Source organism: Eublepharis macularius, chromosome 1, assembly GCF_028583425.1.
Source record: "Eublepharis macularius isolate TG4126 chromosome 1, MPM_Emac_v1.0, whole genome shotgun sequence".
In the NCBI taxonomy this organism is placed as follows: Eukaryota; Metazoa; Chordata; class Lepidosauria; order Squamata; family Eublepharidae; genus Eublepharis; species Eublepharis macularius.
In genome coordinates, this window is record NC_072790.1 from 203529848 (window position 1) to 203554097 (window position 24250).

Sequence of the window (24250 nt, forward strand, 5' to 3'; positions counted from 1 at the left end):
GAACCTCTTGAAAATGGTCACATGGCTGGTGGCCCCACCCCCTGGAGAGCATGCGTGAACTTTGCACACGCACATGTGGTACCAGGGGCACCACCTCCCGCCAAGAGTTGCCCTGTGCTGGCAACCCACTGAGTTCCACCACCTCTTTTCCCAGAAAAAAAGCCCTGCCAACAAGTATCTTGCAACCTAACTACAGTGAGTACAAAAACACTAAATCTTCTTAACTTTTTAGCACAGAATCCATTTAGCTTTTGCTCACACATCCTTTTTCCATTTAGAAACTCCCAGAGTGGTTCAAAAAACATGTAGACCAATGTTTAGGCATCTATAGATGTTCCTCTTTTGATACTTTTTTTGTTTAAGCCACACCATCTTTATCTATTGTGCATCACATTTCTCCAAAGGCTACAAATGCTCATTGTGGAACAAAAAGTTCAATAAAGAGCAGAACAGGCCTCAAACAGCCCTCAAGAGGTACAAATGCTTCACTGCACACAATCTCTCTGAAAATGCCATTCAGCTGTTTGTTCTGGAACTGGAGACCTCCACTGGTTTGTCAGGATACTCCACATGATAAAAATCAAGCTACAAAATACCTTGAGTCACAAAAATGGATAGGAACACATCATTGCATAAACTGAAGATAAAGCTGTGCATGTTGCAGCACAGAGATGGAGAGCCAGCACATGGGTTAAATAGAGCAAAAGCTATGCAAATCGTTTTATACAATAGCTATGCAAATCTTTGCAGTACTCCAACATATGGTAAGGATGTTCAATGCAATAACAGAAGGCAAAGGGTTTTGAGAGGGTACATGGTGGGAGAGGAAGTATCATAGACATGTGCAAGCTGTCTCCAGGCTGGAGCTGCTATAGGGAATTGAACCCTTGATAAGGTGGGAAGAGGACTCACCAACGAAGGAATGGCAACAAAAGCACAATGCCCTTTGTTGCCTCGGTAGAACCTTCACCCTCACTTTCCATTAGGTAAATTCCATTATCTGCATGATTTCAAACGGTAGAACCAATGTCCACTTTTTAAGGAACCGATTTTGGGAATGTACCAAGTTATAGCTGGCAAGTTATCTTGACCAAATCTTGTACCCCAGCTAGAAAAATGAGCACCTGGAGGATCACATTTTCCTCTCTTATATCCAGTGCTGTTTTTTAAAAAAATGACAGTACTTATATATCCGGTTGCACTGATTTCCACCAATTCACTCCTCAAGCCTTAGGATAACCCCCCCAAAAGGTACTGGTGAATACTGTCTCAAAAAAGATGTTCTTATACCTTGCCTTAACTCTTACTGCACAGCTATGTTTGGCAAGTCAAGAGGGGGGAAGCAACATAGCTGGAAAACTCAGCCTTCGAGGGTAAGCCTCGTTCAGGTAACCATCATCCCACCTTCTATAGAAAGAGCTTTCTGTCTAGCTCCATCCCCCCTGGGCACACAAGAGGCTAGCTCATTTCTACCCACCCTGCACGTGTGATGTTGAAGGTACAACTGCACACAATAACACTGGAGAGCTACAGTTCAAGTGGCCATGATCACTGCCCCTCAGGAAAAGACTTATACTAAAATATCTTCCCACCGAGTAAGTCAGTCTCCATCCTGCAATTCGAGCAGGCTAAAGCAATTCTCGATGGCCTGAATACAGGCTTGCAGTCCCACACACAAGGGAAGCGGGAGGGGAAGAGCCTACAATTCATCGGCTTTGTGAGAAAGTGGAGCCACTTTCTGAATGTTCCCTTCTGCCTCCACTTGATCAAGGGGCTCCTTTGCACCTGGCTCCACATTCTCCATTTCTTGCTCAACGGTGTCCTTGTTCCTTTTTTTAGTTTTTGTAGACTTCTTGGTTTTGCCATCTTTTTTCTTAGTTTTCTTCTGCCCTGAAGGTGCCATGTCCCCTTTTTTGCCACTCCAAGTCTCTGTCAAACAACCTATGGAGGTGAGAAGGAAGAAAGGAAACAGTGGAATATCATCCGTATTCCTGCTTCATTATCACCATTCCCACTACTGTCTTCCAAACCCAGTAAACTGTAATTTCCGTGCAGATAGCTGCATTACTCCATAGCAACATTCAAAAGCAAAATCTGTGTAATACTTTTTATTAAGATGAACAAAAACAACACATGAACTTGGAGCCAACAGAGCATTTCTGTAGATGGAACCGTTTCTGCCCATTTCTGGAGCATGACTTTCTTGCTTCCTGTGACCTGCTGCAGCCCAAGATGTCCCCTGAAATTCTTCACCTGAGGGTCCCTTCTCCCCCTGGAGAAACATTTTGGAGGGTATTTTGGGCTGCAGCAGGATGAAGTGCGAAAGTTGCACTCTACAGTTGGAAATCGTTTGGTCCACAAAAAATGTTCTGGTAATCCAAGCCATAGTGTGCAAGGCTGTTTTTTTTTTTTAAGGGGGGGGGAATTAGGAGGAAAAGAGATGGGGGAGGGATTTCTTAGGCCGTGATCTTAAGGTCTCTCTCTGCATCCTGAAAAGGATATGCTATTGGTGCTGATGGATGTGGTATAAGGCTAATATTAGGCTGCACCTAGGGCCTTCTGGGGAGAAGCAAAAAATACATACCGTTCAACTGGAAAAGACAGGTCAGTACTTGATCAACTGTAGGCCTTCTGTGTTTTCAGCTGAATGGCATCTATGTTTTGCTTTTTCTCCCAGAAAGTCATGGGTGGTACTGAATGAACATATGGGTGCTGCCTTCTATTCAGTCAGACCACTGGTCTATTAAGGTCAGTACTGCCAACTCTGACCAGCAGTGGATCTCCAGGGTTTCAGGCTGGATTTTTTCAGATCATGTATTACCTGATCCTTTTAACTGGAGATGCCAGGAGTTGAACCTGGGATGTTCTGCATGCAAAGCGGATGTTCTACCACTGAGCTCCTCTCCTGCTCCTCTAAGCCCTTCTCCAACCCACTAAGGGTGCGATGCTAGTCACACCCTGCATCCATTAGAATCATTCCATTTAATTTATGGGTTATTAGGATTAAGAGGACCTGGGTTCAAATCCTAATCCAGCCATGACCTTCAGAGTGACCTTGGGCCAGTCACCAATTCTTTGTCCTACCTATCATAGGGATGTTGTAAGGATGAAATGGGGTGTGTGTGTGTAATCCTGAGCTCCTTTAACTCTTACAAAAATGGTAAATGAGGACAGGAACAACACCTGATTTAAGTAGCACCTTAATGAGGGCAGACACAGTTGCATTATGACCTAGCTTGTCTGTTTTAAGATGCAGTCAAGTCACAGATGACTTATGGCGATCCCTGCTGGGGTTTTCAAGGCAAGAGACAAACAGAGGTGGTTTGCCATTGCCTGCCTCTGCATAGTGACCCTAGTCTTCCTTGCTGGTTTCTCACCCATGTATTAACAAGGGAGGACCCTGCTTAGCTTCCGAGATCTGATGAGACTGGGCTAGCATGGGCCATCCAGATCAAGTTGAGGACCTAACTTAGCAGCTGAGCAATCATATCTGCCTATGTATAAAACAGCTGTTCTAGGAGGGGAAGCATTCCTTATGTTTTGGTGGTACAAACACGGCATTCCCAGCCATACTTGCATTTCAAATAATTAATAATAAAAAAGATCAGCCACCTGACTAGTCAGGGAAACCTTTGTAACCAAAACACCTTTAACTGAACCAACTGATTGACTCAACATTGCAGAAGATTATATTTCCAAGTGTACAGATGTGGCTTGCAAGCTTCATCTCATTCATTCTCATAACCCCCGGAGTGAGGCCTTTGATATTCTCATTATACAGACAAAAATAGGCTTGTCCAGGGGAAGCATATGGCTGACTAGGAATTTAAAGCCACATATTCTGTGTAGCACTTTGTTCTATAAAGCGTGCCAACACTTTCCAGCCTATAAGTGCCCTTCTTCTCAGCACCAACTATGAGCAGCCTACCACTGGCTTCCAATCTACTAAAGAAGGGTTGGCTGCACACACGTTCCTGGAACCCAACAGCCAAGCCTGTCACCCCAGAAGAGCAACTCACTGGTGTCTTTTCCTTTCAGAACGTGATTTGCACAGAAGAACTGGGAGATGTCTTCTTCCTGGTGGTTTTTGTACCAGTCTTCAATAACATCTTCATATTCCTCCACCATTGTATCACACTAGTAGTCAAGGATACAGTCTATTAGAAAATTTCCTTTTTCAAAGAAAGCTACAAATACAAGGGAAAATGTGGGTAATACAGCGCCTTTCAGTGTCATGGAATTTCTGAACACACAAACGGGACCTGCAAGGACTTGCAGTGGGCACCTCAATTTTCCATGTTATCTCCTTCCCTACTATTTCCTCTTTTCGTTCTTTGAGAGCCCCATAGCTTCTCCTCTTTCCCTCCATCCTTCTCTCTTTCTCACCCACTAACCAACCTACCTTCGCATGCCCTTATCTCGGGCCTGGTGTGTCTACTACTACCTATAGCTGGAGACTCCAGAGAGCCCGTGTGCAGCAGAGATTAGGATGAAGGAGACAAAGCCATGAAGCTTTCTTGTTGACCTTGGGCCAGTCATTAAGTCTTGGTTGTTATACTCACTACTGTTAAACAGTTTATCAGCCCCTCAAGGCAGCAAATAGGGAAACAAGAACACCCCCAAGAATACTAATGGGAAACTTCAATTTGTCCCTTCCTCACATGTTTAAAAGAACAGAATTTACACCGTGACTGACAAATTGTACAGCTAGAGCACATATTCTGTTATGCTCCATATAAAGATCCATCCGTATTTTCAACCAGATCTTCATTTTAAATATCACTCCCCTACCCTTAAAGTTAAGGAACAACGTTGTCTCTGATCAAATGTTCAGGAAAGGAATTTTTTCAGTACCAAAAGCCACCCAATAATCTTTCCATTTTAGGGGGAAGAAAATCCATTCAGTTGGTCCTCTCCAGCTAAAGAAAGCCTTGGTTGTCATTTTCATTACAGTCAAACAGTTTACCAGATCCTCAAAAGCAGCTTTGACTGGGCAGAATTCTGTGGATATTTGCTTCGCAGTGGGGAGAGAGGGGGAGCAGAAGCTCTGTAGGTACAACTGCTAGATTTCAGCAGGACTACACAGCTTAGGAAGGCAAAGAGTGTGAGGGGGAAGCAGTTTCACACATGGATTGCAGAGTAAGGTACACACTGAGAGGACTGGAAATGAGAGCAGAAAATGGCAAGGAAAGTGCCTGAGCCTCTGCCAACCAACCAATCAGATGTACAGAATCTGCTGAAAGGCAAAGAGAATTGTAAGCCCTTCCAGATATTCTGCTAAGTAGCCAACAATACAATCTTGGGTACTGTTCTTGCTCAAGGCCAGACGATCACTCAGAAGCTGCAGTCATTCTGAAGTGCTTCACTGCCAGCTGTTCTCGTGGTCAAGGTAATCCAAGCACCATACCTGTTTTTTAAGGTCAGCCACTTCTGCAGAGGTTTCATTCCAAAGCTCATAAGGGATGTCCATCACCACTTTCACTCCTTTATGCACCAGGTTATGAAGAGTTTCAAATGTCTCAGACATGCCCTAAAGCAATAAGGGAATTCAAGTTAACAGATGTGTTTAGGAGGGTGAATTTTTTTAAAAGACATTATTTATAGCCCATTTTTTACAAATGTTACAAAAATTTTAAAATATTACAATAGAAATAATATAAGATATACAAACAGTGCAATGGTTGGGTTCCCAAATTAGACAGCGATGCAATAAACAGTCATGGTAAATCATAAACAATGAAAAAAACTGGATTACAGAATTTAGAAGTAATGCAGTAAGAACATGGTAATACGTATGATAAACACGGCCATAAACTACTGCCCTATTCCCTTTGTGGAAGTGCCTTGCTGAACAATTCCATTCCAAAAAGAAAAGGAAGGGCAAGGGGTACAATCCTGAATTCAGTGATTTACTTACTTTATTTACTTACTTTATTTACCTTTCTCCACCATGGGGACCCAAAGTGGCTCACATCATTCTCCTCTCAACAACCCTCTGAGGTAGGTTAGGCTGAGAGTACGTGACTGGCCCAAGGTCACTCAGCAAGCTTTTGTGGCAGAGCACAAATTTGAACCTGGTTCCTTAACTTGCACTGTGTTAAAAGTGCTTGTGATTATTTCTAAATCAAATATTTCTACATATTATTTTTTGCAGATATCCTTAAGCTGAGATTTTTCTTCTTGCTGTGAAAAGTTTTCTCAGCTCAAGAAGCACAAAATCCTTTAGGCATTGGATTGATCAAAGATATGCAAAATACCACCTTAGCATATCCTGCCTTCCTCCTCAAACAGAGGCTTTTCACGGCAGACCATTTTCAGATGGGTAATCTGATTCTGAAGCCACTGACCAAGCATTTGATTCCAAGCACTATCCGCTAATATCACTGAAATCAATAGGCAGAGACTACAGTAACTTTGCGTAGAGTGGCACTTAAGACTTGCAAGAAAAAAAGAGTAGGTTGCAGCAAACTCTAGAAATGCAAGAACTGAAGAAAAGGTACCTTTGCAAAACGGTTGCTTCCTGTCCTCTCTTTGTGCAGGTTGTACTCCAATAACCTGTTGCAGATGTTTTCTTGCACCTCAATTAAGCGAATATCCCTGCAGACGCAAAAAGGTGTTATTGAGTGGAAAGATTTCTCCAAGAGGCTACTGTTAGGATAGAATATGGGGACACAGAATAGTTTCCAATAGGCAAAGGCATCAGACAAGGATGTATACTATTTCCTTATCTGTTCAACCTATATGCAGGACATATAAGGAAAGCTGGCTAAAATTTAGATGGAGTGAAAATTGGTGGAAGAAACATTAACAATTGGAGATATGCAGATGACACCTCATTACCAACAGAAAATAATGAAGAACTGAAATGATTACTAAGGAATTATGCAATTTTAAGAGAGACAATGAAGGAACAGAAATTGTTATAGATTTACTGCTCTTTGGCTCAATCATCAATCAAAAGAGAAACTGCCATCAAGAATCAGAAGGAGACTGAGACTTGGAAGGACAGCTATGAAGGAACTAAAACAAATCCTTAATGATAAGAATATGTCACCATGGACTAAGATCAAGGTAATTCATACTATGGTATTCTCCATTACTATGTACAGATGTGAAAGTTGGACAATGAAGAAATTTGACACAAAGAAAGTTGATTCATTTGAGATGTAGTCTTGGAGGAGAGTTTTACAGATACCATGGACAGCCAAAAAGACAAGTAAGTGGGTTCTAGATCAAATCAAGCCTAAATTCTCCCTAGAAGCTACAATGAAACTGAGGCTATAGTACTTTGGTCACACAATGAGAAGACAAGGCTCACTTCAAAAGTTAATAATGCTAGAAAAGGAGTAAGGCAGTAGGAAAAGAGGTTTATTCAATTAATGAAGCCATGGCCTTCAGGCTGCAAAATCTGAACAAGGCTGTTACTGATGTTTTGGAGGCGTTAATTCATGGGGCAATATAACTTGGAAGTGACTGAAACCAGTGGAATTGGCATACATAGTTAAACATTTAGATCCTAGTCCTATGTATGCCCACATCTCACTGGACTGTGCTTGATGTTTCTAGCTCTCAAAGATACAGCGATGATGGTTGTTGTGGGTTTTCCGGGCTGTATTGCCGTGGTCTTGGCATTGTAGTTCCTGACGTTTCGCCAGCAGCTGTGGCTGGCATCTTCAGAGGTGTAGCACCAAAAGACAGAGATCTCTCAGTGTCATACAGCGATGAGTTTTCAAAATATCACTTTTCTAAATTAAAAATGCTTTCCACCTATCTTAATCTTTTAGAAAAAAAGATGGTTTCAGTAAAACTCTGGAGTTCCTAGCTTTAATTGGATTTCATTGCTACTTTGCCTGCAGTTACACAAAGATGCCTCATGGTTACACAGAGCCTGCACAGTGTGAAATGAACCAACTCTGCAAAAGAAGCAGGCGATGAACAGCTTCTGGGAATAGGAACATACAGTAATAAGGAACTACCTGAAGCTGCCTTATACCGAATCAGACCATCAAGGTCTTTATTGTGTACTTGGACTGGCAGCAGCTCTGGAGATGCTGGGGACTGAATCTGGGACCGCTGCATGCCCAGCAGAAGCTCTTCCACTGAGTCATGGCCACCACCACCCCTCCTCACAGTGTAAACCTAAAGAGACTCACACTGTCCTAAGCACAATAACAGCCCAACTCTGCTGAGAACTGCATTGTGAGTCTATATGTGTAAACATTTAACAAGCATACCATAAAAACATTTAGATAATTCTTCTAAAATGGGAGTAGCAGGGGTTTATCCACTGAGGTACTGCAATAATATAGGGTATGAAGAATCATTACTCCCACATGCTCATCAGCATCTCCATTCACTTACGATTTTGTGTACTTTAGTTTAGATCCTCTGCCATCCAAGAAACCATACTTTGTGTCAATCACCTCCTTGGTCTTGCCAGTTTCGTCAAAAGAAGATTTCAGTTCTAAAGCCACATATTTGCACACTAAGACAGAGAAGATTGACCACAGTTAGTAAGTAAGTAAGTAAGTAAGTAAGTAAGTAAAATTGGATTACAGTAACTTGCTTCTCTTGGGCTTTCTACAAAAATTACAACTGGTCCAGAATGCGGTTGCATGTGTCTTTACGGCTACACCGTATAGGGTGCATATAACACTGGTTCTGCATCTGCTGCACTGGCTCCCAGTTGAGTTCTGGATTAGGTTCAAGGTTTTGGTCTTAACCTATAAAGCCCTTGGTGGACTGGGACCAGCATATCTGTGGGACTGTCTCTCACCATATGTTCCCTGGAGGGGGGTGAGTGTCCATTCAGCTGACAAACAGCTGCTGCTGGCCCCTGGCCCCAAGGATGCTTGCTTGGCCCCAACCAGGGCCAGGGCCAGGGCCTTTTCAGTCTTGGCACCAACCTGGTAGAACTCTCTGACTGTTGCAAAAAGAGTCGGGCAGGATGTACTATCTTTTCACTGGGCCCACAAGACGGAGATGTTCTGCCAGGCATATGGCTGAGATGAGGAATAGGTGGGCTTCCGGGCTTCCATGCTGGTCTCCTTTCGGGGGCAAGGATTGAAAAAAACCCTCACCCCAGTTTCCCACTGGAATATTAATAAATTCTGCCTGTTCTCACTTCATGGAATGTTTTTGGGTGGGGACTGAGTAACTTGGGTTGCCGCCCAAATGTATTTTGATTTTAATGTTGTTTTTATTGTAACTATTCTTGTTGTTATCTGCTTTAAGACCATTTACAGGGAGAGCGAATTTTAAAAAGTCCACTAAATAAATAACCAATAAATAAGTAAAATAGATTTTAATAGCTGACCCAAAGTTGGTAGACTAGGGTGTTCTCATAACACATAGGAAAGTTATATTGCACCAGAAGCTTGCATATATTTGAACACTAGAGGCATTATAGCAATTAATGACAAATAAAACTCTCCCACCATCTCAATAATATAATACATTATTGGTAAAGGCAAAGATGAGATCCAGCTTGTGTAGACATATTTATACACGTCACAAAAAATTAGGAATGTGCTAATATTTGCAGTCATAGATATTATGAAGGTATACTTGTCAAAGAGCTGAAATAGACCACAGCCCCATTATCAAGTGTACATTTTGTTTCAAACCCGAATTTGCTGCCCTGTTGTGTGTGAAAAAGCATTTAGAGCAGATGAAGGGATGGTAAGTTTACCAACAGTCACAAGCACTCTAATGAAGTCTCAAGTTGAACTAGGGCTCTCTTTCCAAACTTATTCTACTTTCTGAGCCTCCTTTGCCCACTTCTCAAAAAACCTCTATCCCCCCAGGACCAGCTTTCTGTTTTCTGGATGAGTACAATAAGATTGTCCTGTGCAACCACTGGCATGCAGTCCACTGCTGTGTGTAAAGATGCGCAAAGTCAGGCAAGAGAGTACTAAAATTTCTTCTACCAGGAGCATTCTCCATTTATGGGAAATACCACACAGTGAAGAATCTGGTAACACATCAAGGGAGTTTTAGATCCCAAAATGCCTATCCCCTCTACACTGCAGTGGTGGTAGACAAAATAAACTGGACCAAGTTTTTATATTCCCTGAGCGCAAAACTTACTTTTTCATGTAACAGAGTAAGCTAACATATACAAGACTGGCCAACATTTTTAATACAACCATAGAGCTTAGAGCTGGAAGAGGCATGAAGACTCATTGCAATTCTCTGTGCAGAAACCCCAAATTCACACCTATGCATAGGTACTGACACACAAGTGAATAACCAGTTTCTTTTTGTTTGTTCCTCTTTTCATATAGATTCTCCCCCTCTCAAAGCCAATTCCACAGCTATGGTCATTTTCACATGTCCTTAACATCATGCAAAATCGCACAAAACTCACAGAACGAGGGCGTCTTCATGGCGCGATTTCTGATGTCACCCCATCATGATTCCGTTTTCATGGTGCAATGATGTCAGAAATTATGCCATGAAGACGCCCTCGTTTCGTGAGCTTTGTGTTATGTTAAAGATGTGTGAAAATGACCTACATTTACTGAACAGACTGGTGGCTCAACAAGGGACATCACCTGAGGCTCCACCAACCTCTCTTCACCCACTGCCTTTGGCCAAAGTACTAACTCTCCTTCCCTTCTCCAAGAACCTTATTCCCCAGGCAGCAAAACCTAACCAGGCATCCTGAATTCTCACAAGATTCCTAGTGAAAGGAGAATTTGGCTCCTGGATTGGGGTGAAAAGGCAGAGAAGTCTGAGGCAAAGGCTCTTATTTCGAAAGTCAGGACTTGAGGCCACAGCTACAGAGCAGGCCCTGTGGAATACACCTAGAATTATCTTTTGGGCTTACATTGGACTTACTTAAGCTACTTAAACTCCTGCAACTTCTGGTACCTTGGCAGTGAACTGGGAGGGAAGAAACTTCTTTGTTCCTTTCACTATCATAGTGCATACTCTACATGAAATACAGATTCTGCATCTTGCAGTGGTAGATACTTGGAAAGACAGAAGTCAGAATCTGTTTAACAGAGGAAAGCATGACAGCCTCCACCTTGGATAGGAGATAAGAAAAAGAGCAGATAACTCAAATTCCTAACACCTTTAAGTCAGAGTAGGAAGAATGAGTCTGACCAATTCGCTGCTGTTCAGAGCAACATTTTAAGGGTTTTATGCAACATATCATGCTGTCAAACTTTCTGCAAAGGAGTACAGGGCCAACTCCTCAGCATATCAAAATAAAGAAGGTGAACCTTTTCCATAATTTGATTTTATACATCATATCATGCTGTCAAACTTTATGCAAAACAATAATTGCACAGTCATGTCTAACAGTAACTGATGTGCTTTCCCTATGCTCAGTGTTTCAGCCCTTCCAGCTCCATCACTACAAGTTTGTCTCTGTCACTCATTCAAAGCTCGAGAAGGTGAGATCTTTCCTTAGGTCAAGAACACACATCTTCAAACCAGTTGTTTGAGCCCAAAGTTTATCCTTTTCTCCAGTGACTAAATTAAGTTCTATTTATTTACTTCAGTTTCAAAAGCCTACAACTTTATCTTGTCTCATTCAACTTCACAAATGCCCTGGAATGAGGAAGGTCTCCATTATTCCCATTTAATGGACAGGAAATTAAGGAAGGAATTCCTCTACACACATTAACATGTTTTTTTAATTAACACCGACCTTAGGAAATAGCAGGAAAAACAGAGTGCCACATGCAAAGATATGTACACACTTCACTACAGCTACATATGCTGCACACCTAATCAGAACACTAGACAATTTAAAAGAGCAAGAGTCCAATACACGTATAAGACTAACAAAACTTGTGGTAGGGTATGTATGAGCTTTCGTGAGTCACAGCTCACTTCTTCAGATACAGCTAGAATGTGAGTCCATCTACAGACAATTGCTTGTAAAAACATGTAGGGTCATGAAACTCACAGGTGTGCAACTATCATCTAGGACAACCTCCAAGCAGGTTCCATACCATTTTGTACAATGAAGCCCCTTATTATAAGGAAATGTTAAACATGTGAAGTGGCTCTCAGAGACAATGGCTTCTTCAGGGCTGCCAAAAGCATTTGACGGTAGTGGGACAAGAGAGGAGGGGGATAGGAAACCAGGTCCAGCACACTTAGGCAATCATACTGCTTCCCTCTCATTTCCAATGACAACTTTTCCTTTCACAGCCTCTCTCTTTTACTAAAGCTCCAGTTATGCAAATAACACATTAAAGGTTTAGCACCACAAGAACACAGAGGCATATGCTTTCAAATCGTCCTCAAGCCCTCTTTTTTCAACACTGTCTTTGCCTTATCCCCATTAATATTTATTCTCCTTCTGCTCCCATGAACAAGTTTTAAATGTCACTGCATTTGTCCACAACCATTATTTCCTATGCTTGTCTCACCCTATCCTACTGCTGCCCCTTCTAGATTATGAATTTTGCAGGAGGACGAGACATTTTGTTTCTTTTACCTAGTTTTCTGCAAACTATGCAAAACTGAGTCATTCGAGAGGGCTTTTTACTTAGATAGGAGGGCTGTACTATAAGGAAGTGGTCTCAAAGAGATGCATCAGTAAAAGAATAGGGAGGGACCATAGACTTTACTACTCTTGCTCTAAGTATGAGAGACCATAGACTCTTATACTTGCTATAAGTATGACCCTACAGGATAGTTTCGATGTTGTTTAATATGTCAGTATTAGAATTACAATTGCCTATGTCTAATTTAGCATTTCTTCAGCTCTGCATTGGATTTCTGCTGGTTTTAAATCTTTCCAAATTTGTACGTGTATACTTTATTACATGTTTATTTAAATGTCTTTGAAATTGAGTGTACTGACTCACACTGTGTAATTTGTCTTGAGTCTCAGTGAGAAAGGCGGACAATAAATAATGTAAATAATTAAATAAACAGCCATTCATAATAATACTTTTCTGATGGACTCATTTTCCTACATGAATCTGGCTAATCTCCTATTCCAAAGGATACCCCTGCTGTCGCGTTCCGACCCGACCCAACCCGGCGCTTCCCCATCCCCCCTTCCCGCTCTCACCTTCGCATTTACTGGGCAGCTTCACCCAATCGCCGTCCTCGGCGACGGCTCCCCCCAGCCCAGGGGCCGGCACCAGCGGCAGAACCATCAAGAGCACCGCGGTGGGACCCCAGGAAGCCATGGGGGGTCCCCGCCAGGACTGCCACGCTTCCACCGCCCTCCAACAGACACTTCCTCCCGCCCAGCGCTTCCGGGAACCTTACCTCTCTCCAAGTGTAACTATAGCAACCAGGAGTCTCGGCCAATCTCAGCCAGGAGCGTGTCACAAGCTGGCCAACCGGCAGGCGCATACCCCAGGCCCTTGAGGCACCAACCAATCAGAATGCCTCAAAGTCACTCGCTTCCCCAACGAGAAACGCAGAAGGCTTTATTTCTCAGCTCAGCCAATGGAAGCGATGCTCAGATTGGCTTGTGATTGGAGCATCTTTGCCTTTGTCCCTGCCTAGAATCCCTGCCCCATTCATTACAAAAAGGTTATTTGCAGGTCACGCGTGGAATTTCTGTTTTCTCATTAGCACCAAGGTGTGATTCTTATGCTGAGTCAAAGCATTGGTTCGCCTAACTCACTACTGTGGCATGTTTCTGACTTGACAATGGATGATCCTTCAGGATCTCAAACAGGGAAAGGGATAGGCCCGGGCCCCAGTCTCTGTTTACTTAAAAAGGATTTGCTTTCGTTCCGAACGTGGGTCCCGCTCCAGACCATTGGAGTTAAAAGAGCATAATTCTACACCGATTATCCCATTGTCAAGCAAATGTGTTGTACTGACAGTTCACACAGACACAATAATAATTGTGTGCAGTCAAGTTGCACTCAAATCATTGCAGTACTATTGGCCAACTCTGCTTAGCTTCCAAGCTCATAAAATCAGGCTAGTCGGCTATTTAGGCTGCTAATGCACATACATAATTATTTATTGTTCATTTAAAATATTTATTAGCCACCTTTCCACCAAAAAGGAACTCAAGGCAACTTACATTATTTCAAAAGCGATTACTCATAGACATTATAAACAGACACAATCACCTGAGTGCAAATATCTGTACTAAATCTGAGCCATCAATAGGTATATGTGGACTTATGTGACTTCTAATAATACAGCTAAGAGCTTTTTGGATGTCTTCTAGTCCAATAAGGTGGAATAAAATCATGCATGACTTTAAAGTAGTACTAGCCTCCTGTTTAATTTTGCTACAACAGACGAACACAGCTACCCCTCTGGGATTTGTAATATTTGCTTTGTTTACAAATACATGAGTAGAGCATAAGTAGAAGCAGAAGATACACCTGAAAAACAGCATATCACTTCAAGCACACACTTCCAGCATCAGAGCAAAGAGAAACCTTGCACTCCACGGTGCTTTATCTTCCACCAATTTACCAGCTCTCTGTCTTTCTCCAAATTCAAGCCTTCCAAATGGTCTTCTCACAGATAGGCCACCCACCAAGCACATCGTTGTAGGTGAACTGCTCCTTCAAGGGACCCTATTCTGTTGTCAGACCCTGGACACTAATCATGTGTCTCTTTAAACATAACTGAAGTGAAAAACAGATTCACAGTAGCTGTGGACAATAAACACAATAATACAAAAAAGGCTACATAAATCACAAATATATCATGTGCTAATGAAAAGCCAACCAGAAGTTTGTTTCTTTTGTATTTCTAAAGAACAAGGATGCTAAAAGGCTGATAGCCCCAATCTTCCAGCCGGATTTGTGCCCAGACAAAGCATGAGTCCCTGGCTTGGCCATAGGCAAAGGAAACCAAATAGAAGGCCACAACAAAAATGGCTACTCTCCAAGTGAAGTCTTCCTTCATCTCCAGAATATGTAATCAGCTCATTTTTTAAAATTATCTGTTCCTTGATTGGAAGGTTCTCAGAAGCTCTGCTTCCATTTGGGATTCACTGATTACTGCGGTTCAGACCAGAGCAAGGTATGACATTAGTGGAAAAAAACAAGATCTAACTCTCACACCATTCTTTTTACTGAAATAGACACAGAAGCTGTAATCCTAAGCACACTTATTCATGAGTAAGTCACACTGAATGCAAATGGTTTTACTTCTAATTAAACAAATTTAGGATTGTTCGGTCGATTATCTTTCTCCTGCAATCCATTGCTTTCTGTGCCATCCATGGTAAACGTATACTGGAGTATAATCAAATCTGGGTGGATAAACTGCAGGACAAATGTGGGACTTCAGAACTGGAGACGGGTCTTCTCTGAAAGAAGAGAGAACATTATTACCAACTGGGAGATTCAATTATGTATTTGTTACATTTGACTCCCATTCTTCCAAGGAACTCAGGGTGGTATATTTTCAGGTGGTTAACCATGTCATTCTGCAGTAAAACAGCAAGATTCGAGTCCACTAGCGCCTTAAAGGCCAATAAAATTTCCAGGGTACAAGCTTTTGAAAGGAGCTTGACCCTCAAAAGCTCATGAAGGAATGATCTTCCTGAAGCTACTGAAACTGGAGAGTAAACAGCACTCCGTTAAGATCCTGTGGTTTTGCACTGACATTGTCTGAAGCATTTAGTACAGACTTACGTCATCAGCAGATATTTCATCTCATTTCACAATGTGGGAGATTTTAATGACATGTAGTATTGTTATGACCTTTACTTTCACTAGGGTAGATTTTGCCTTTAATCTTTCCCTTACACCCTCTGGGTAGTTTGCTGTCACCAGGAATATATTATTCCAAGATATTTTATTTAAATGTTCCCTTTGGTAATGTGCTTAAGCGTCAGGCTCCTTTGTGGTTCTATGTGGCCCTGAGGATAGGAATGGGATATAGCAATGACAGCTACTCTGGGATATAACAAAACAAAATAAACTTTTATTCAATCAAGAAGCATATTGGTTTCATAAACGTAGTTCTCGGTTCTTAAAGTTACTTCATTTACTCTCATTCACACAGATCTCTTCTAAGACTTCACACACAGTTTACCTCTTTCTCTAACTCAATATTTCTCTCACAGAAATGCTTAAACTCCTCTGGCAGCACACAGCTAGCCTCTTTTCCTTTGACTCCTATTCACAGAAATATTAAACCTGCTCAGGCAGCACACAGCTGGCCTCTCTTTCCCTGACTGACTGTCCTTTCACAAACATGCTCAGTTCAGGTTCCACACAGGTTATATTTCTCTCATAAATATTTCAATATACTCAGCCAGCACACAGCTAGCCTGCTTTCTTCTGACTGAAAAAACTTTTTCGCCTGCACTGTCTGTCTAAACTGCATTCACTCCGCCCACACTTTCAGTCATCAACCAGTCACATCACTCACTCTTCCCTCTCTCACCCTCAGTTTTCACCTAGCTCAAACCAAGCATTTAAAGACACATGCACACATTTACTTGAAATCATTACAAGTATGTTGGAGTTATTCTCACCTCTTGTAAAGAATGCAACAAGTAATCAACACATCAGTCAGGAGAAACTTGAACAGCAATATTCGGATGGCCAAAAGGAGCAGGATCTGAGAAAAGAGATGTGGAGTTGCAGTGGATGATATCTGGTCCTCCGCTGTCACCAAAAATAAACATGAAAAATGACAACACTGCAAGAGTAACTTTCCCAGAAGAACTATATCTACAGACAGGTGCAGACCTCCTCTAGTAAACTACATATAGCCCTGCCTAGCTGTTCTCCTAAATAGGCCTGAGTGCATTTCCATGTATTCTCTCCGGAACCACCTGCATTCTGCCTCTTTAAACCACAGGCCTACAGGATCGCCATAAGTCAGCTGCATTTTGAGAGCATTTTCTACCACCACCACCAAATCACAGACAAGCACTTCAGAGCCTTTACCAGTATTGCAGGGATTGCTTATGTTCTTATGTTCTTATGATTCTCCAACAATCTGCAGTGGTGCTTGCCCCAAATACAGATCCTTTCAATGTGGATAAAAGAAGTGGAAAAAGTCTGGTGCCTCCTAAGAGTCAGAACTCCAAAGCTGGCATGTTTTAACCCAACTCTGCATGAAATAACTGTACAATGCTTCATGCCCAATGGTAGTAAACTAAAAAAGGAAATGCATGAATATTAGAACTGACAGCTGGATAGGGTAAGAAGCAAATGGAGCCGGATGAGTCTTAAAATCTGCCAGTGTGGGAAGTTGCACCGGGAGCAGGGGGAGGAGGAATCAAACTTAAAGGCTATAAAAAGCAGAAAATGTATTAATCTGAAATTACTGTATTTACTCAGATTCAAGAATACGTTTGTTTCCAGGTATGCCACTCCTCAAAAAGAGGGGGCCATCTTACATTTGTATACAAGTTACAGTTATGTCCAGTAATAAAAAAAATTGCATATAGGGGTCATCTTACATTCAGGTCATCTTTTTCTAGTAAATATGGTAGTCAAAATCCTTATATGATTTGTGTCTTATAACCTTATTTCTAGGCTTAACAAGAACTCTGTTTTGTCAAGTGGAGAGATAATCATCAGTAGGCTTTTGTGTACCTAGAACCAAAGATGTATATTTAATGGCTAGAAAATGTTTGTTATTGACCTCGTAACTTGATGCTGATGGTTATTAGCTATAAGAATGTGTGATAAACCTCACCTGCTTGAGTGAGTTCTAGAGAGAAATGGTTGGGCATCAGAAATGACATCTCCAAAGGAGACAAAGTCTGAGTTTTGCAGCTGGCTGGAAGCATAACTCTGGGGAAGCTTGAAGAGTGGGATGATTTTCAGGGAAACTGATTTTGCTTTAAAGACCAGGCATTGTCTGTTGGGGTGCTTGTTTGCTTTCTCATACTTAACTTGTATATTTTAAATTAGGAAATCCTCTTCTCAGTTTTGCTTGGCTTCTATGCACTATTACTGAGGGGCAGGGTGCTAAAAGCTCTCCACTCAAGGCCAGTTCCAGGTTTTGGTGAGCTCAGAGCCCCTCTAAGTCCACTAATAGGTCCCCCTTCTTGCCCTCTCACCTTCCTGTGGGTCCTTCCTTTGCCCATTCACAAACTCTCCCAACCACCCGCAGTCACAGCTGCCCACACTGCCTGTGTGTCCTCTCCCCAATGGTGCTGGGTGGTAGGTGCAGCTAGGAGTACCCCTGTCATGACCACTAGGAATGCTGATGCTTTGTGCACCACCCACATGCCCTTCTCCAGCAGCACTAGGCAGCATACACAGCTGGGAGCGGAGGTGATAAAGCCATCACAAGCAGGCAATGGTAGGGTGAGAGTGCAGGCATTAAAGGAGGTGTAAGAGTCAGGAGGAGTCAGCAGCAGTGGGCCCCACCAGAAGTCACAGGCTCTGGCACCTCTGCATTTGCAATGGCAACTAATGGAGATAGAAAATCACTGACATATGGAAGTAGTCCACTTATTACAAAAATTAGCACTTTGTTTATATTTATTGATGTTATTTTTAGCCCATCTTTCTTCAGATCTGGATACAGCAATGCTTTTGTCCATTCAACTAACACTGTATTTCTAGATCCAGAGGAGTTAGCCATGTTAGTCTGTGGTAGCAAAATCAAAAAGAGTCCAGTAGCACCTTTAAGACTAACCAATTTTATTGTAGCATAAGCTTTCGAGAATCAAGTTCTCTTCATCAGATGCATGATACAGAGACTGTATTTGACCAGTCTCTGTATCATGCATCTGACGAAGAGAACTTGATTCTCGAAAGCTTATGCTACAATAAAATTGGTTAGTCTTAAAGGTGCTACTGGACTCTTTTTGACTGTATTTCTAATCGCTTTCATTTATAGCAATATGGAATGGTCTGCCTGAGGAGGTCAGGAGAGCCCCCACGCTCCTGGCTTTCCACAATCAATGCAAAACTGAATTATTCAAAAAGGCCTTTTCCTCAGCTAAGAGGGCTGTATTGTGGGAAAGGGGTCCCAGATGTTTCGCTAATGAGTTAGGAACCACAGATTTCACCATTATGTTGCTTACATATTATCTGTTGCTTTAAATACGTACTCCTATATATTACCTGTGCTTCATATTGTTTAATGTTAAGTTCTAGAATTGATTATGTTCTGTTTCAACAACTCTTCAACCCCATATTGGATCCTTGCTAATACTATGTCTTTGTAAACTTGTATTCATTTACCCTTTGACATTGTTTATGGAAATGTTCTTGACACTATATGGAAATGCCTGCCCTTGTCCTTGCCACTGATTATACTAATCTCACACTATGTAATCCACCTTGAGTCTCAGCAAGAAAGGTGGAATATAAACAAACAAGCAAACAAATAAATAAAACTTCTGTTCCATATACTTCTATAGTTCTGGAATTAATTAATCCTTCATTGCATGTGTGACAAAGGCTTTGTAATTTGAATGCTTTCCCTCCCAAATAAATGACACCCACTCAGAATGCATAATGTACCAGGACTGGGAGGAAGGAAATGTTTCTGCTTACTTCCTTGGTTTTCATCCAGACATGAATCTTCTATACTTCCTTCTGTAAGGCAAAATGAGTATTAGACTGTTATAGAGGACTGATCAGTAAAACTCCTGATTTGTTACAAGCCTGTGTTTTGCTGTCGTCTCCAAAGTTTCCAAGTTGATCACTGATTTGAAGTTCTTGAAATGTGTGCATTCTATCCTCATCTTTAAGTTTTTAGAGAATATCTATATAAAAGTGTATAATAGATGGGGTGAGGGAAGGCTCTATGGATACAGCAGATGGTATGTACCAAGGACCACTGATGCAATCCCAGCATCTAGATGCAGGGAATTCCTATGGGCTATTTATGGTTTGATTAGAATTAGACTGGTTTTGCTGTGATTAAAGCAAATAGAATGTAGCTTTATTTTAAACTGGGCCTAAATTTTATCAGTTTGTAAGCACCTTGACTGTAAGAAAGATGGGATAATAAACTTTTAAATTAATTACAGAGCAGTCTGATGCAGTTACTCCAGTTTAAGCCCACAGAAACCACCAATTCTGCACAGGATTGCACTGTTTTTAATTATCTTTCCAGAGACATATCTTAACTCAGGGCCCCCCAATCTTTTTGAGCCTGTGGGCAGTGCACCTTTGCAATTCTGACACATGGTGGTGAGCACAAGCATAAAATGGTTGCTGCATGAGGTGAGGCCACACACCCACCCAGAATTCCAAGTGCAGAGGAGACGAGGGGAAATTTAAAATATACAGTGCAAAAGAGGGATGAGGAAGAGAATAAAATCAACACTGTGGTGGCAACTGTTGCCAAATCAATGTTATTTTAATCTGCACAGTCAGCTTTCCAATGGCCATTCAGAAGTCGTGCTAGGCAAGAGCCCCACATTACCCTACCCACTTTCTGAAAACACTTGGTGCCCAAGTAAAGTGTTGGCTGGCACCATGGCTCCCACAGGCACCAAGTTGGGGACCCCTGTCTTAACTGACAATAATGCACATTTGGGTTGGGCTTTTTTTTTTTGCCTTGATAAATACCAGAGATTTGAAGAGAGGTTGTATTCCATGCCCTTGATGTTTTGTTTTGTGCAACGTAGCAAATAACTGCATCCCATGATTCAAATTCTTTGGTGTGAATGGCAAGTTGAGAGATTGTGCTGAAACCATCATCTTCTTGTCCAGAAACTGTGTAGGTAAAAGACTCCAGCATGCTCCCGTTTCCGTTGGAAAACCAAACCGCACTCAACGCTTCCTCTGAGAGAGCATTCACCACACAAACCACCAATGTCTTCCTTTCACCATTTATTACCACGTTGAGTGGAGGTGCCATAACTGGAAATAGGCTCCAAGAGCTACCTGCTGTTAGAATAAAATTCCCTGTTACAAAAGTGCATGCACAGCTTTTTCTAGCACACCTTTCTAAATCCATTGAAGTCCATGAACAGGAAAAGGTGTAATTCTGCTTAGGATGGTGCTCTCTTTATCAGATGTGAAGAGGGGTGCTCTGATGGTCTAAAGATCATACTCTGGAAATATAGTTGGTCTTTAAGGTGCTACTGGACCTGAATCTTCTTGTTCTTCTACAGCCCAACTTGCCTACCCACCTGAAACTGGGATGGTACCGTAAGACTTCATCACTATGGCAAGACTAGGTCACTGCAACATTATAAGAGGGAAAGGATGGGAAGGCCACAGAGTAGGAGGAAGCAGGTTGCATTGGGCTGAGAGACAATAGCCACATCCATACCTGATTGGATATAGCACCTTCATTATGCTGTAGCAATCATTCACAATTGGATTGCCTTGTCCATTACAAGATAATCCCGTTGCAAACAGCTGCTTTAGTGCAACAATAACCGAGCACATTATGAGAATGAAGACAATTAATTGTTAGTGTGCTGGACTTAATTTTTTTTAGATCAAGACTGCCTCAGGTAAGACCCTTCCAATTACCTCCCTTCCCATCCAGTGGTCCCCTTCTTACCTGCTAAAGAGCTGGCAGGTGAGCAAATGGGGTAGCACTCTTCTTCACTCTTTCCTACTCCCTGCTTGCTTGTCTGTATAACTGGTGGGCTAGCAGGTGGAAGCAGCTCAGAACCCCTGGGATGCCAGTCAGTCTGTAGCCGTGGCAGCTGCTTGTGAACACTGATCCTTGATGCTGTCCATTACCCAGCGTAATATCCTAGCTTAGCTATTTACGTATGCTAGGCAGCAAATTAGCAACCACAGTGGGGTTAAAGCATGCTTAGTAGACCTTTTCTGCTATTATAGTGATGCCTACTGGGAGCTTTCCAACCACGAGAAGGTGTAGCATACACTGTCCATACATACTTGTGGATTTTGTGGCCATATGAAGTGGAAGTAAGACCCATTAAATGCAGTGGGACTTGATTCTGAGCAAATAGACATAGGGACTGGGCTGTCTCTCCATGTTGAATGGTGACCACTGTCTCTCATCCTAACCTACCTCTGAGGAAAAATAAGGAGTAGTCATGAATTTTAAAAATAAAAACTTGTTTCAGGATAAATTTATTAGTGTTCAAGATGCTACCAAGCTCCTGTTTGTTTGTTCAGCAGATTCTCACAGAACCTGTGTGGGGTTTAAAGCTACTCCTTGGAAGAAAAGCAAGATAGAAATTTAACCCATAAAGTAACTGAATTCCTGCCTAGGAAATGTTGGGAGCAGAACTGCCTAAAGCCAGTCAGAGAAGGCCCTCACGTTTCTGTTTAGGGAATGGTGGCAGCTACCTTGTTCTGGATCTTTAAATAGCATCCGACCCCTACAAGCGACTTTTACTTACCAGTCAGAAGCTGAAGTACTGCAATGGTCAGGAGGTGCCTGATCGGCCTCCAAGGCAATTTAGCATTAAAAGCCCGTGGCATCTTTTGAGCAGCATGAAGCCAGACAGTGTGCTAGTGACAATGTGCCACGCTGTCATTTAGTATTTCTTCCTTTCTGACTTTGGGCTTCCCTTCTCATCTCTAGCGGTTGTGCAGCTGCCTAAATCCCCTCCCACCTCCACACACTCTTGCTTCTTCAACTGTTGCCACTCTGTTTCAGGATGACACGAGGAGGAGGACATAAAAGCAGCAATTAAAAACTAATTGTGCCACAAGCATGACTATGTTATGACTTGATTTCCTAAGATTTCAGAAAAAGTGTAGCATATGGTGGTGGGCCCACATTTCAACTTCCTGAGAATCATTGCTTTCATCTAAAAAGGTGTGTATGGTGCAGCCTGTGTGTTATGGCCAAGCTGAAACCAATTCGAAGGAAAATAATTTTCAACCAAATGCTCCAAGCTTGAACTTTCTTGGAAAGATCCCAAGATATAGTTTTCTTATTTGATTTTTTGTCAATGTTCTCAAAGAAGGGAGTGGGGAGGAGCTTAAAAGGCTGGGCATCTGCCATCAACAGCCAGGCTTGATCACTCTGGTGGATGAGGTAGGGTTGCCAACTGGCCTGTAGAAAAATGCCCCATCCATTTTAATCCAGCTGGTGCATTCTTGTTGACTTTTGTTACCATCAAATGTGGTATCCTTCTGGACTTGCTGGCAGGAATGGTCCTTGGTGGAACATTATGGGCCTGTGTTGGAGTGGATTTTTTTGTTCCTTTCTGGAGGATGGGTTCCAGGAATAGTGGCTGGAGATCTCCCAGAATTACAGCTGGTCTCCAGGCCACAGAGATCAGTTCACCTGCAGAAAAGGGGGTGGACTCTATGGAATTATGCCATGCCAAGGTCCTTTCCTTCCCCAAACCCTACTTTCTCCAGGTTTCACCCCCCAGATCTCCAGGAATTTCCCAACTTGGAGCTGGCAACCCTATCCAGGAAGTAGTATGTGTCTGGGGGGGGGGTCGGGTCTCTTGTGTTGCTCCTTGACCATTGTTTTATGGGGTTCCATTTCACAAAGTTGTTTCTTAGCCCCAGTGCCGTGGGCAGGTGGTGGTGACATTTCTTGTGATTAGAGGAAACACACATTCCAGTTACTCCTGCGCCCTGGGCTGATTAATTTATTAACACAGTATCTTTTTGACTGATCAAGAAAGGTGCTCCTGATTAAACAGCCAACTTTTTTTTAATAATGTAAAAGATTTTTCAGTAAGTACTTGCAAAACCTGTGTTCCAGACACTGCCTGCTGAAGCATGTGCAAAAAAAAAGTATGTTTACTTTAGAACTATTGTTTGCACTTATATAGAAATGTATATAAATATAAACGATTTACATTGGCAGGTTTATTTATTTGAAAGACGGCCCTAATAATACTTTAATTTCTGTTATGTGAGAAAGCAAAAAATGAGAAAGGAGCCTTCTCTGGTTACATGCTCAGAGAGATCCCCCTGCTAGAAAACCGCTCTTGGTATAGCCCAGCCACCCCGTCTGCCCGGATGGTACTTCCCAGGAAGCCTGAAGTGGAGCTGATGGTCGGGGTTTGGGTTTTCGGGAGTCTCTTAAAATAGGTACGTGCGGGGCGTGGGGGTGCCTTTATAAGGTCAAAGACGGTAGCAGGCTTGTAGGGCTACATTTTATGCATCTTTAGGTGGCGGCGAGTCCCAGTCAGACTTACTTCCGAGTAAGCACACATAGGAAGTGGCTGCATGCACCGTGCAAGGGCTCGGAGTCCTCAACACGAAATGCGAAGGGGCTCCTGGCTAGAGAGATGAGGAGGCGGCGGTTGCGCAGGGCCGTCGTGTTTGCGAGGGCTTTTAATAGGGGTTCATAGCCTGCAGGTATCTTTGGCGGGTGGTTTTGTTGGGGTTTGTTTTAATCTGTATGTTTTAAATTGTGGTTTGTAAGCCGCCTTGAAATATTTAAATAAATCAATAAA

The 24250-nt window shown here is 42.3% G+C and overlaps 2 protein-coding genes across 2 annotated transcripts; both read right to left on the reverse strand.

Moving 5' to 3' along the window:
* Positions 1-597: 597 nt before the first annotated feature.
* CNPY3 (canopy FGF signaling regulator 3) lies at positions 598-13231 on the reverse strand. The gene is made up of 6 exons (XM_054984548.1): positions 13043-13231; positions 8362-8485; positions 6501-6597; positions 5408-5530; positions 4020-4137; positions 598-1941 (listed from the first exon to the last, which is right to left on the reverse strand). Exons 1-6 carry the CDS (start codon positions 13161-13163, stop codon positions 1700-1702), a joined length of 825 nt encoding a protein of 274 aa, XP_054840523.1. The 5' UTR covers positions 13164-13231; the 3' UTR covers positions 598-1699.
* Positions 13232-15141: 1910 nt separating this feature from the next.
* Positions 15142-22304, reverse strand: PTCRA (pre T cell antigen receptor alpha). Its single transcript, XM_054972542.1, has 5 exons — positions 22223-22304; positions 20460-20780; positions 19437-19478; positions 16445-16577; positions 15142-15268 (listed from the first exon to the last, which is right to left on the reverse strand). Exons 1-5 carry the CDS (start codon positions 22302-22304, stop codon positions 15142-15144), a joined length of 705 nt encoding a protein of 234 aa, XP_054828517.1.
* Between the last annotated feature and the right edge of the window lie 1946 nt (positions 22305-24250).